The sequence below is a fragment of the Falco cherrug genome, chromosome 5 (genome assembly GCF_023634085.1).
Source record: "Falco cherrug isolate bFalChe1 chromosome 5, bFalChe1.pri, whole genome shotgun sequence".
Lineage (NCBI taxonomy): Eukaryota > Metazoa > Chordata > Aves > Falconiformes > Falconidae > Falco > Falco cherrug.
In genome coordinates this window covers 12,859,076-12,873,514 of record NC_073701.1, presented here as the reverse complement: position 1 = coordinate 12,873,514, position 14,439 = coordinate 12,859,076, and the positions used below count along the sequence as shown (strand labels likewise).

The 14,439-nt window shown below is 41.8% G+C and overlaps 1 protein-coding gene across 3 annotated transcripts in view; it reads right to left on the bottom strand.

Annotated features, from left to right (window-relative positions):
• Positions 1-5,546: 5,546 nt before the first annotated feature.
• LRP6 (LDL receptor related protein 6) overlaps positions 5,547-14,439 on the bottom strand; it is a 128,381-nt gene continuing 119,488 nt past the window's right edge. For all 3 annotated transcript variants that reach the window (XM_055710973.1, XM_055710971.1, XM_055710972.1), the window contains 2 exons: positions 13,531-13,628; positions 5,547-11,748 (listed from right to left, as the gene is read on the bottom strand). In XM_055710973.1, the coding sequence (XP_055566948.1) occupies positions 11,457-11,748; positions 13,531-13,628 (390 nt within the window). In that variant the 3' untranslated portion in view covers positions 5,547-11,456. The remainder of the gene's footprint in view (positions 11,749-13,530; positions 13,629-14,439) is intronic.

The following is a 14,439-nucleotide window of genomic DNA, read 5'->3' as shown; positions in this document are numbered from 1 at the left end:
AGGGTTGGGAAGTATCATATTATTTTATCTACAGATAGCAACTCAAGCCAATCAAGCTGAAAACCACTATGGGAACAAACTCGCTGTTAGTGCTATGCATGTGAGTTTGCAGTTTATTCATGAGGATTCGGTATGGACATTATCAAGCATCTTCGCTCTACACTGTTGGCCTACAGCCCAAGGACAGGTGGAGACCGGGTCTCCCACAGCTACTACAGAGCTGAGTATTTTGCTGTAGTTGTTCCCAAGAAGGATGGGATGTCAGCTTCTTTGTGCACAAAATAAAATCAAAATATACACAAACTCCAAAATCCAGTATCTGAGGTTTTCCCTGAAAAAATTGGAATGAAAAGGTGGAGGCAGCTCTAATTACAAATAAGGTATTGAGCTCTTTTAGGTATATAAATATACATAATATATATTACACAATAATACATTAAAAAACCACGAAGATGTAGAAGATATATCAGATTACCAAACCTATTCTATCTTGAAGGAATCAATGTAGAAATCACTAATACAAAACTAACATCACAGTTGCAATGCAGCAATAACAGACAGAGGGAGAGGAGCAGATTCTTACTCTTGATGCTGTGTGTGAAATTCAATTCCTTCTAAGGACATTTAGACTTGCACGTAGCAAAGCACCTTGGGCAGAAAGGAGGGATCTTCATTATTTGATCTTCATATTTAATACAATCTTTGCTTGCAGTGCTTTCTTATACCACCCCCCCCAAGATCTTCATATTTAATACAATCTTTGCTTGCGGTGCTTTCATATCCCCCCCCCCCCCGCCGCAAGTTCTTCCACATCACAAAATAACATAGAACTGGCCAGGGATCATTTCAAATATGAAGTGGTCTCACGCAGCTATGGCAGCTATGCAATAAAGAGGAGCATCTCGCCAAACACAAAACAAAAACCCAACCCAAATCCTCCTTTCTGAAACAATCATTTTCACGCTTTCTAGTTGGCTCCCAGCAGCGTGCTGGAGTCAGGAGACCAAATCCACCAAGTACCTGCTTACAGCAACAGCAGCTAATCATGCACAAGGCAAGACATATGCCAGGTAAATTGGAAACAAATGTTGAAGAAATCCTGCAGCAAGTGATGAATCTGAATTGCCAAGCAGCCCTCTCAGCTCTACAGATGCTTTGTCCGTTGTCTTTTACCGTTATGGAAAGACACAGGTTTTATTACCGACATAAAATTAACTCAAGGAAACAAGCAACTGGGACATGAGGGTTAATGTCCTTTGTCTGCCTTTTTGGCCCTCTCATTTTGGAGCCACCTGAAGTGGAAGGACGATTCAAACATCAAATGAGAAGAGCAAAAAATACATATGTGATAGAAGGAGCCAAGTATCCTAAAGCAGCAGAAAACCCAGCGCCCCTTTCCTACCCGTTCCCATGCCTCCCACGCTGACAGACAGACCTATGTTTTCTATGGACACCTGAAAGAAACAAGAGCAACTCTTCCTTACCTGGTGCCATTCACCAGGTAACTGTCCCTCGCATTCTGGCTTTACAACAAGCCTCATTTTTGTCTTTTTGGGAGACAGAGGGATGCCAATGGAGGAGACAATTGGCATTCCTTCCCCTCCTTTTTCAAAATTTGAAGGAATACATCTTTCCTACTTAGTTATTCAAGTTTAACTGATGTCAGCAATTTTGCCCAGCTGCTCAGGAAACCCCCGGGATGCAGGGATGTAGGAGTGCCAGCAGAGAAGCAGTGCTGGGCTTCCCACTCCACCAGGAAACCACCAAGCAGCCCCTCACATGCGTGCTTCTCCTCCCACATGCCTCGCCACCACCCTGTCTCCTCTCCCTGGGAGGAACATTTGCTGCCCTTCCCCACCACCACTGCATCAGCCTCTGCCCCTGTTTCCCCCCGACCACCTCCTTCCCACCCTGCTCCTTGCAGTGCTAATGCCAGAGCCCACCCACCTCACATGGGGACAGGTGGACCTCAGTCCTCACCCACCATGCAAGGCTGAGCACACTGCCGAGGAGCTCCTCAGCACCAGCCACTGGGCTGTGCGCCGGGGCTGACAGCACTGGATGTGCTGCCTTTTGCACAGCCAAAATGAAGGGGGATATGAGGGAGGGGTCAGGGGGGTTTGGAGAGGTGGATGCAATGCAGAGACAGCATGGAGAGGATGTATGGGCATCACACTGGATGGATGGGAGAAGTACATTCTTAAAAAAAAAAAAAAATCAGTCATGTTTATTAGTGCTGTTGGTGGAACAACTTTTTATTAGAAGCATCTGAAAGTGGTTTTCTTCCATCAAGTAATTAATCCCTAACAGCTGTGCTTCAGAACAACAGCCCACTTTAAGCCATCCACCCAGCAATGCTGCAGCCACAGGGTTTCTCAAAACATTCTCAGGATGGAAAGAAGAAAGTGGCGTCAAGGGAGGAATCACTCTGTCTCCAGCAAACAGAGCATGCTTGAAAAACATAAAGTTAGGAAAAACACACCAATGGATATTTGGGTTTTTTTAAAAGCATCTATTGCCTCATGAGCCATTTAAATCAAAAATTCATTTACAAACTCTCCTCCTGTCCACAGTGGGAGTCATTTTCTGATCTTTTCTTCCTTGGCTTTTCAGTGGAGGGCATGTTCGCCTAAAATCTGGATTGTTATCTGCAAGATTCACCTGCTGCTGGCTCCCCACCTGAAGTCAGACCGGTGTCAGCAGCACCATGCTCATTTTCCACAGCAGCCAAATGTGATTTCAAAGCAAGGAGAACGGCAGCCTCCGCTAAGGAACGAGCCACACAAGCACATGAAATGCCCGTGGAGGCCAAGGCCTGGCTTTCATTAGGCGCTCCATGTCCTGAGAGCCAGGGGAGGTGCAGGACAGGAAAGAGGCCGGACACAGGCCAGAGCACAAACAATACACCCTCATCACACCTCTCCTTTCTCCCCGTAGTCCTTCCAGCCACATTAGCCATCTCTGTTGTGCAACATTTTCCTACTGCTCTTTCCCTGCATGGACAATTGGCCCAGGAAACAGGGAACAGCTCTTGCAGCACCTGAGCTGCAGGTGAAGGCTTCTGGGCTTTCCTCCTGGGACAGCTGGGTGCTTCGCCACAGGCTCCTGGCACCCCAGCAGCCATCAGAACTCCTGCAACCTTTTATTCAGCAAACCACCAGCAGCGACCATCAGTGGTTTGAAACACGTTGCTCAGGGCAATGCAGGGAGAGCTTGGTGGTGGGTCACTCAGTCATTCCTCTCCAGCCAAGTGCTCTGCGGGTGGAAGTGGTTATTGGTTTCTTGGCAAGGAGACAGAGCTAAGAATTTTGGCAACATTGGCAAATAAAAAACACTTACCAGATGAAATCCCCCCATCTCCTGGGACCCGAATGATATTCTGTACATGTTCTCAGAGAAGCAAACTGCGTAGTTTTTGCAGAGTATTCCCCTTCAACTCATAAAAAAGGTATCTTGCTGTGAAAGCAAAGTTGTCTAAGATCACTGTTGTGCCACACCAAGCCCGGTCACCCAAGCACAAGCGTTTTCCTACTAAGCACTTTTTTGTGCAAGAGGGTGCCAGCAGGAGATGGCCGACAACTCCCAATCTTTCCTATAAATATGGAGCTTGTATTGCCATCACAGCTTTTGTGACCAAGGGCAAGGTAAAGCTTATTTACCCAGACACAGTTTCTACAGGAGAAATGAGGTTTTTGTTGTTGTTTTACTTTAAAAAAAAATAAATCACTAAGCCCAGCAACATGTCTTTTATGTTCCCAACCTGATGCACCAGGAAAAGGGATGGAGGAATACCTGCCGCACATGGCAGGTTTGATACAAGGCAAAACTTCCCCTTGTCAGGTGCCGGCTTTCCAGGAGGCAGTTCTACCAAACATACCTCGATTCCCATGCAGAAGTTTCTCAGCTAGCTACAAGATCTCCCCTGTGAAAACAGGTTAAACATGTTCAGCAGTTCCCCTCCAGGAACAAGCATGTGATTTCACATTCTCACCTTAGGGAAGCGCTGCCAACACTGGCAGATAAAAAAAAAAAAAAAAAAAAAAAAAGAAAGAAAGAAAAAAACCCTAATTTTTATGCTCTTAATGAAAGGTTCTTTCCACTTGCAGTGGTTATCCCTCCTCTAGTATCAAACAAATGGCAGGTTTCCAGTGCGCTCAGTCACCTCTGCTCATGCTCACATGTACAAGGAAAGACACAGAATCACACACAAGAAATCAATTCTTCTCAGACAGGCAGGGAATTTTTTTTTTGATGATGGATAATATGCCACTGTCCCATACTGTGCCTGCTGCTCCTTGGTGCCTGGCAAACATCCTTCAGCAGCTCCGTCATCTCTGGAGGCCTTGATAACTGGCACAGATAAGACACATGGTGGAGCTGCAGCTGAAACAACTTGCTTCTGTGTCCTAAGCTATACTCTCCCTCTAAGGAGTACTGGATTTTTTCCAAGATTTAACTGATCCTGCTCTTTGTGCTGTCTGTCCATACTGCCTCTCTGGAATGCACTTTGAACTGCATTTGAGACCCACCCTGATGCTTAACAGCTGTACTGGGAAAAGACCAAGATTCAGGGAATCCAAAACAACACGACTGCTATACACACTCTTCTACCATATTACAATTGCACAGACTCTGTAGAAAGGTCGCCATCATCATTTACAAAAAGAAAACCCCCAAAAACAAATCCAGAGAAAAGAAAAAAAAAAAAAGAAAAAAGAGCTGGTGAGCCTTCTGTAGCCCAGCAGCAATTCACAGCTGGCATTTTTAAAGAACACACCACCCAGCAGCTCCAGACTAATGGCTAAGGTAGAATAAATATAGCACCTTTAAATAAAATAACTGTGGCACACTAGCTGAGAATGACTAGCATTTGTTTTTGCAACATTTTGTGAGTGATAAATGTGAGTCCCATTTTACTGATGCAGGCAGCAATGTGTGACTTGTCCTTTCTACATGCCTCCATGTAGAAAAACTGGACCTGTAAAAGAATCTTAGTATATAGCCAGATCCACGCTATCACAAAGCCATGCTATTTTCCACGACCAGTGGATGCAAGTGGAGCAGGAATTCCTGTCCTGAGCTTATAAATTCAGAACTGCTTCCTATCCAATTACTCCTTACAGCGATAGGATGGCGTGTGGGGCAATTACTTTTACATTTTCAAGTTGAACACTCTTCTCTCTGAAAACAGTTTGATAGACATTTAAAGATCAGCAGTCTCCAAAATAATCACCAGGCATTTCTGGTCTGATAAGGATTTATTTGGTAATATTGTCTGGTTTGTATTATCCTGTAAACCAATTTAAGTGATCAATAATGGAGACTTTCAGCTTTAAAATGTATCCAGTTGCATTGCAGAATAACAAAAATCAACAGAACCGCTTGAAATCAACAACGAGTTTCAGGCAAATGCATCAGTGTTTGCAGAGTCTGCCTACAGCATCGGAAAATTGAGTACATTCTGGCCTTTATGGAGGGCAAAGACACACATGGACTTTTACCTTTAATTACCTGTTCTCCAGATGCTGGAATAAAATGCAAAGTACTTCTCCTTTTTCACTCTTAGTTTTATTATAAAAATCAACATTTCATTTGTTACAACTCAGTTTATAGTAATAATTGGAAAGGATTTTTGTACAAGGTTTATATACACCTCACAAGTAAAGCACTTTATTTTACAAAAAAAAAAAAAAAAAAGAAGTTAGCGAATGAGTGAATAGGGTTGACCAAATGTTGGTCATTATAATATAAATACATCCTTGCAAAGCACCATCGTACCAAGGTTGATGAACAAGAGACACCAGCTGGCTTTAAGACAATGACAAACAGTGATTAAAGCTTACAAAAAAAGAACAAACAAAACAAAAAACAAAAACAAGATTAAAAATCTGAAAGCAGCACCAGATCCTTCACTTGCAAACAAGGCTAATTCAGCTTAAGCCTGGTGGTATCCTCTTTACAAAAAGAGACTTTAGTTTTCCCTGGCTGACTCTTAGCTGGCCTGGCTTAAGGCTACAGCCATTTTAATCAGGACTTCAAAGCTGCTCCTTGTTCATGAAAAAAGGGGAACAAGACTGCTCTCCAATAGTTTCATCACACCAATCACCCTGCGTGCTACTAAAACAATCTCTGGCCCAAACTGAATATGGACAGTTCACTTTCCCTGCCCAGCAGAGTTTTGGAGTGGATCACCCAGTCCCTACAAATGCTATACTGGCATCATCCATGAGCTGCCCTTTTTGAAGATGGAAAGGAAATTGCCCATTTTGGATCACTACTGTATCACTACTGACTTTTTTAGAAAAACTGAATGTTTTGCTGCCATTTTCAAGCTATGAGGTCATTGCTAACTTATTTTCAAGGTGCATCTATCACCTGCCAATTAAGCTAAACATTAATTTTCAACAAATAACTCCACCAAAATGCAATTTAAAAAAAAAATCTCATGGCTAAGAAAGCAATTTCTGAATAACAATGTTCAAATTATTTTTGCACCCAATGAACCTGCTATTCTTTTATTGTAGAAATAACAAGTAATCTGCTACATGCACAGTACCTGTTCAAAAGCAGATTCTGTCCATAACATACAGTGAGACAAACATGCTCAAGACAACGTCTTGAAAAAAAGTGATTGATTACTTCTTAAGAGGTATTTTGAAGAAGTCATTCAATTCAACAGCATGCATGACCAGGGAGTTCGGTAGTTCAAGCAGTTCCCCCCAGAATGGTGGTAATCAATTAATTCAGGGAGATTCGCCAAAAATAAGGAATGGAAATACTCAATATTCAAGAGAGTGGACTTCTTTTCATCTAAGCACAGGCTTAACTGCTTTAAAGCAGAACAAATGAATCTGTGTTTAAGACTTACCGATCAAGCCATTTCTAGAAAATGGGCTATAATAAATAGAGAAGCAATGCACAACTGGAGACCAGACCACCATCAAAGCCCAGCGGTGCAATAAATAGGGATTTTCTGCATATACCTTCACTTGCAGTGCATTGTAGCACCTGCCGTGTCAAGCAGTTTGGGTGCAGTTTTCTTCATAATTACGCTAGGACTACAACAGAGTAATTTTTATGTACGTACACTAAACAGAAGAGTTTTACTCAACTGCAAAATGGACTTCAAAACTAGGAGAACAGTATAAAAAATGTCCTTCCTCTTCTGTCTGGTATGACAAAGCATTAACTATCTGGGTTTAAAATACCAAGTATTCTGTTGTCTGTCCTACAACTTGGCCAATAAACCCAGCTTACATGAGAAAGCAGGACAGCATTCGGCATCGGCACTCTGAAGGGCAGGGAGGCTGAATCTGCCAATGAGGGACTGTGAATGTGTATGCACGAAAGAGAAAATTATTAGATTTGGGTAGATTCACATTCTCAAAGATACGTGTACCTGCATACATATACTTGTACATGCACGTGGGGGGAAAATGTTATGGCAGTAATCTGGAATTTACAATACTGAAAGTTACAACTAACAGCAAAATGAATCCTTTGATATCAGCCAGCCTATTTGCATATTTTGCATTACTGTAAATATTTCATTTAATGTATATGCACAGGTTGCATGAATTTACATTCACAGAAACGATCCTTTATTTCAAATGCAAATGTTATGTGCATGCTCCATTTATTGTACCTAAGTTCTTTTCAAATAAATATCTTTGTATTCAAGAGCAGTACAGACATGAGCAGTGCTCCTTAGGCATGCATGCAGTACGACACGGTAGGCAAAATTTTAAGAGGCAAGATTAGGTCTCTAATGTAGCCATTTAAACACGCTAAGCTCCTGTGGAACACGCAAAGGTTAGTTTCCAAAAATTACGCTGTAATGTCCCTTTCTGTTTTGTTTTTAAACTACAAAGGACTGTTTCTTTTCTGATTGGAAACAGCTGGCATGCTCATGACCAGCCAGCCAGCTATGAACACTCCCCAGGTGTCTACATGGAGGAGAAAATGCACAGTGAGTACTCGTGTTAATGCCTAACTGTGTATGTGCCTCATGCTGCAAGATAAGGACATTTGGGCTTAGCTTAAAAGACAAGGAGCAGTTTCCCCGACATCAATGAGATCACTGCCATGCTAGTGCTGCAAACCCACCTCAGCGATCTCTTGAACTGACATGTGCGTGTTATCTACAGTTCTAACATCTTGGTCAATTTGAGAAGCAGGAGAAAGCATGATTCTCAGTGAGGGGAGGAGAAAATATGAATCATGACTGGCTCAGTGGCAGAGTTGTTCATTCTCAATGTTCAATCTAGTCTACGGTTTATCCGCTGGGTTTATCCACTGGATGTCAGGTGTGCATACTAGTTGCATCAATGCTTTTGTAATTTGGAGATCTACCCAAAAGGAACTTCATTGATCTTCAACTGTTTCAAAATTTTACTCTAGATTTACTGGGAAAATACACATACTTGCAAAGGCAGATCACAGCTTCCCACTAAAATTCTTTGGTTAGTCCAGACAAGAAACAACCTACTCTCTATGCTGGTCATCTTCAGTGGGAAAACGTAGTCTGTCCATTTTCTCCCTTTTCATGTGAACCTCCAAGAGGCAGATCTCTCAAAATAACTGACCCACAAACTGAAACATGTATCAAATATGTATCAAAAGACTTGATCAAATCCTACACCGAATTATACGTCCACCCCATTGACTTCGGTTGCGTTATGTGCGGACATAAACTAGCACAGAAGGCAGGCAGGCAGCACAGCCCATATGCAGAGAGCATTTTTCTTCTAAAGAACCCTTGCTGTAGTTAACATAGTTATAAGTTTACCTGCGGGAAGTCCCCTCCATGAGGAAGCCTCAGTGGGGCAGTCCAACTGCACCAGAAAGAGGATACCACTCCTTAAACTCAACCACCTTAGAGTTTTTCGAACAGAAATTGGCACACTGAAAAAAGTATTTTGCAAGAAGAGACCATTGCCATCGCAGTACAAGCACTTGGACTGAGATACAACAATGCAATATTCTTCTGAGTTCATTAGTGCAAGTTTCCACATGTGAACCCCACATGGAATGCTGCACATGAAAAAATGTAAACAACAGAGAAATTTCTAATTCTCATCGGCGTGCCAGCCTCAACATCCCCCCATCCCAACACACCCACCCTCCCCCCCTTCATATAAATGGTTTCGAGTTCCCTTACAGTTCACAACACCCTCTGCAACATCCAACTGCTGGAGAACACAAATAAGCTTCTTCACCAGCAAGGAAGAGCCAGAAGAACAGCTACCACAATTCCTAGATACCTAGAATGAAGCTGGGCAAGAGATGTAGCATGCCAGATCCAGAGAACAACTGCAATAGCCTGGAGACCACCAAGGCTTTTTAAAGTTTCCTCAGGTATCTTGGACTACTAGAAAGACCCTTTATTATAGCTAGAATCCCAATGCCACTGTTTTACTGGAGCTGAAGCCAAGTGAGGCTCCATCACTCCAGATGAGCGGCAGTACTACAAGAATTACTTGTCACCAGTTCTGTCAACAGCATGAATTGAAGCCCACACCACATTTTCAGATTAATTCTCTTTTAGTTGAAACTGGCTGGGAAACAAGCAACAGAGAACAATAAAACCTGAATGGCACCTCTGAAGAGTTGTTACACCCATACTATACCCAAAGGCTAGGAGGCAGAAGCTCCTCAGTACCTTTGTTTTGAGAGAGCAGACTCAGAAGGCCAAATCTTTGAAGGCATCGAGCACTTTCAATGGATTTGATGTCAATAGAAGGTGCAAACATATAATGCCATCTAAGACCAGGTATACTGTGAGCTCCACTACAGTCAAAGCAAATTCAAAACACTGTATTGGAGTGAAAGAGGAGTTAATATCATCCTAGGTTGCCCCTCAACCTACACAAATAATGTTTTCACTTGATTATATACTCTCCCTGTCAAAATCACCATGGTGATGCTGACAGGAAAAGGGGCTAAATATGATAATATACAAAAATAGAGATGTGAATATAAAATGGTTTGGTTAAGAATATCTTAAAATTTGACATTCACAGCGGTTAATACTAAAGTATTAAACTCACACCACGCAAAAGAGGAGGTATGTCAAAATCATACTGAGAAAAAACTGGCTTTACCTAACACAAAGAAATCACGAGCAGTTAATACAGTATGGGAACCCCTTCCAATGATCAAAACATCTATTTTTTTAATGGATAGTTGCTCCACTGAAAGTTAAATGCTTCCTTACTAGGAAAAAATAATATATATATATTTTTATATATATGATTTGTATACTGTGATATCAATATACACTGAAAGTACTGCAAGGATATATTATTCATTTACAGTAAAACTAACAATCCATGGTTAAATTTATAGTTTATAAATATGCTGTCTATATTATATGTGGTACAAAAATATTTGACATTTTGTGGGCACTAGGTCAAAATAAGGTTTTCTTTTTTAAGGGACTAAAAATCATTCAGGTATATGCATATTACCCTTGTCAATTACGTGAAAATCGTACTGACCTGGTACAAAACAGAATCCTACTGTGTTGGCAAAATGAAGAAGGTAACACATAGCATGATACTTAACTGCATGACAAGGTTTAGGAAAAAAAAAAAAAAAAGAATTTACAGCAGCCCAGTTCTAGCAGTATTTTAAATAAGGATATCATGATTTAAAGTGACATGGGCAGGAAGAAAGGATGCAGAAGAGATGGGAAAAGCTAAACAGGAGCAAAAAAAAGCAAACTTTAAAATATACCCAACAAAAATCACTGAAATTCCAGAAGCAAGGAGAGAGCTCTAAACATCCTAGTTTGGTAAATGCATTAAGGAAAAACAGAGATGTATTCATTTAAAGAAGTGTGTAATTATTTGTCTGGATTCACTGCTACGATTGCTCCATTCCTGTAGAAAACAAAGCCCTTTGTGTAAGGTTAATATCTGTCCTGACTGCGTTTTCAAGTTTAACTTTAGCTGCTGGCCCCCTGCAGTTAACATAGAGGTTATTTGGCTACTTCCAAGTATCTATGGTATGCTGCTCTGAGACGGACTTCTTTATTATTAATTACTTTAAACATTTTTGGTATTGACAAACCCCACATATCACCTCACTGGACAAGTAACACATCTCGGTCCTTCCATTTCCTTATGTACTCAGTCACTTCACTGGATTAAGGCATGTTTTTGTGTTCCATTTGCAAAAATAAAAACTTTTTGTACAAATGTCTGGGTTCTTTTATACAAAAATTTTTCTTCTTATGGCACAAGCAGCAGTTGCTGTTTAAGAAAATATATAAATATCCTTTTTTTTTCTTCTGTACAAATATCTTCAGTATTCCTCCACCCCATTTAATAACATTTAACTGTACACTGTCCTACCTTATCCTTCGCTGAGAGCTCCCTCCCCCCTCCCCAGTAGAACATTTTGTATTTACATTTTCACGGTGGAGGCAGATAATGGGGCGGGGGGGCTACCCCTCATGAGGAGTCCGTGCAGGGGGACGGCGGCGGTGGGTAGAGATGGTGAGAGTAGCTCCGCTCCGTGTATGGGGAAGGTGGGCAGCTTTCATAGTTCTCCTCCGCTGACAGGTACTGGCTGCGCGGAGTGGGTGGCGGGGGGACGGGCTCTGAATCATAGTTCAAGTCACTGGTATAGCCCTTGGCCGTCGCTGCTGTGACCCTTCGGCTGGGGGCATAGTCACTGTCACAGACATCCGTGCTGCAGGGCGTCGTGGGAGGTGCAAAATGCCGGTAGCTGTAAGGCCTGTAGCTGCAAAGGGGAGATTTATGGGAAAAGTGTCGGCATATAGCAAGATAGTGCATTTTGAGCGACGCACACGCAAACAAGCAAGCGTCAGATAAACCCAGGTGGAAGAGGAGAGCAGTATGTACACAGCATCACATGCATCTCCTCTTTCTTTTACTCTGTGAACTCACTAACTCCCCTGCAGAAGGTCCACCTTTGCAGTACAGTGTCAGTCAAATTATAGCCATTAGTGAAAGGGATCTAATTATGAATTATCTACAGACAACAGGCTCCCTAAGGACTTTCTTGAGGTAGAAAAAGTCGCTCCTAAGACAGCAGGGCAGGAAGGGCATAGGGGTGGGCAGGAATAGCTTGTATTGCAATTATATGGAGAAGATATTCTGTTTCCATTATGCAATTTATGGATATTAACTTCCAAGGCCATACAGGGAGCCTGAAAATCACCTGGCACATTCATAGCAGTCATGAGAACCACTCACCAGAGCAGTAATTGGTATGGAATTCCCAAAGGCTGCTACCACAAAACGTCTTCTAAAATGAGCATGAGCCCAAGAAAACAAATTGGAAAGGGAGGTGTTTGGTAGCTACAGCTACCAGCATCACCAGTCAGTTGCTGGAGGTGGGTGGGGATGCAGCTCCTTTATATTCAAGTCAGAATGTTAGGAAAGACAGGAAGATCAGAAGCAGCAAGGCCAGGGTTTATTTTTGGGTGGGGGAGCATTCGGAAAACATTCAACCCTACGCTACATCCCTAATACCATTTATAATACTTAAAGTCACATCAGCTAACCAGCGATCAGCACGATTCATGCTGGTGCCAAAATTTGGGTTTCTTTCATTAGAAAATTAGTCATCATTTTAAAAGATTTTTCATATGGCTGCAAGGCATCATTATGAACATCTGGTCTGACCTTCTGCACAACAGAGGCCATATTTTCTGCTAATGGAGAAGAGATGTCTTTTCAGCCCCAGAGACCTCATTATCCAAAAGCCCCCAAAGGCTCTGTGTTAGGGAGGCATTTCTTTCAGTAGACAAACATAGCGCGCTCTCCTCATTGACCAGATCTACTAGTGATTTGGGAGGGAAATCTTTACACCCTTGGGTAGTAAGTGTCTCTTTATTTTTGGTAACTAGTTATAAAATGATAATGAACTCTAGCATCTTACAGGGAAGGTAAGAAAGATACACTCAAGTGAACAGAGAGAAAGCTTGCATGCCCATAAATATCAGTCAGAGAAAATACGCAAAACGTTAGTAACCTTCTTCAGATATTAACCTGTAATATGTTAAATTAGAATTTCTATGCTTTATCTAGGCCCTAATATTAACGTTACTTCTGACCTACTGGCCTTTTATATTGCCAGCTTTCCTCCACATGGTGTTTGCCTATCATTTCTGATAACTGCATAACAAATTATTTATGGCAGAAGCCTAAAAAAGGCATGGTGCACTTCAGGGTAAGTATGTTTGGCACAAAGTTATCACGGTACCACGTCTCTTTTGGCATTCAGCTAGTTTTGTGATGAACGTTGTCATTCCTCCTAAAGCAATAATACCCAAGAGGTGTACCACTAACCCACTTACTGCATGATTTACCTCAAACAGGGCTGCACGTATACACGCTTTGGTGACACAGTATGCGTGAATCCATTTAAGCACCTGTTTCAGCACTTGCAGAATTTTAGGGCCTTTGACTGTAGTTCTTATAGAGCAGAGGTTGTCTTTATTCTGCATTTTCTCCACTAACTGGAGATCTTGACAGAAGGTATTGTAATAGTAATTACCTGTAGGATCTATGAGTGGATGGGCTATTTGAAGAATAACCAAATTCCATGGTATAATGTGAACGTTCAGTAGCTGGTGATGGTGGTGGGTTCAAAATCTAAGGGGAAAAAAAGAAAAAAGCCACAGTTAAAAAAAAAAAAAAAAAGATGCGAAGGAGACTCAGGAAAACATCAGTTATAAATTTTCTTTTTAGTACTGTTAAATAGAAACCTTAAGCTAAGAATTGCACATATAGCCCCTCCCAACAAACAGGGTTTTTCTTCTGTTTATTCCCCAGTTCCTTAACAGACACTGAAAATGCCGCTTGTTACTGTTCCCATAGAAGCTATTACTAAGCTCTTCTCAAAAAACGCTGACCGCTGTTGCTATTTTGACATACCCAGAGCTGAAAAGGAAAGTTGAAGCTATAGCTGTTCAATATGAGATTGTCACTAGGGATACCACTGCCCTAGGCAAACCGGCAGGTGTCTGCTCCTGCTAGCTGGAGTCCTCAAGTATTATGCTGTTTATAATACTTGCAAGTGTGCTGTCCAGGGCAAGTATTTCTTCCCTATACAGACATGCTCGTACTGCACGAACAATTATTTTGATTAATTTGAAGATATAACATGATGAGTTGATTCCTGGAACTGGAAACAGACAGTTCAAGATTTCAGCCTGCACTGACTAGGCATGTAACACTCGATAGTGGCTTGGTGGACTTCATATAAAAGTATCTAAAACAACAACCATGGATGTTAGAAGTAAAGAGACAGGGAGCCCTCTAGGGCTGGTACCAACTTCTGTAGAGCATCTAATCTAGCGCAGCACACGAGGAGTAGTATGGAGTTGCAAGACACTTGTTTATTTATCTGTCACTTGCAAGACACATGACACAAACTTCAGTTTAATTCCTTGAAGGGTCTATA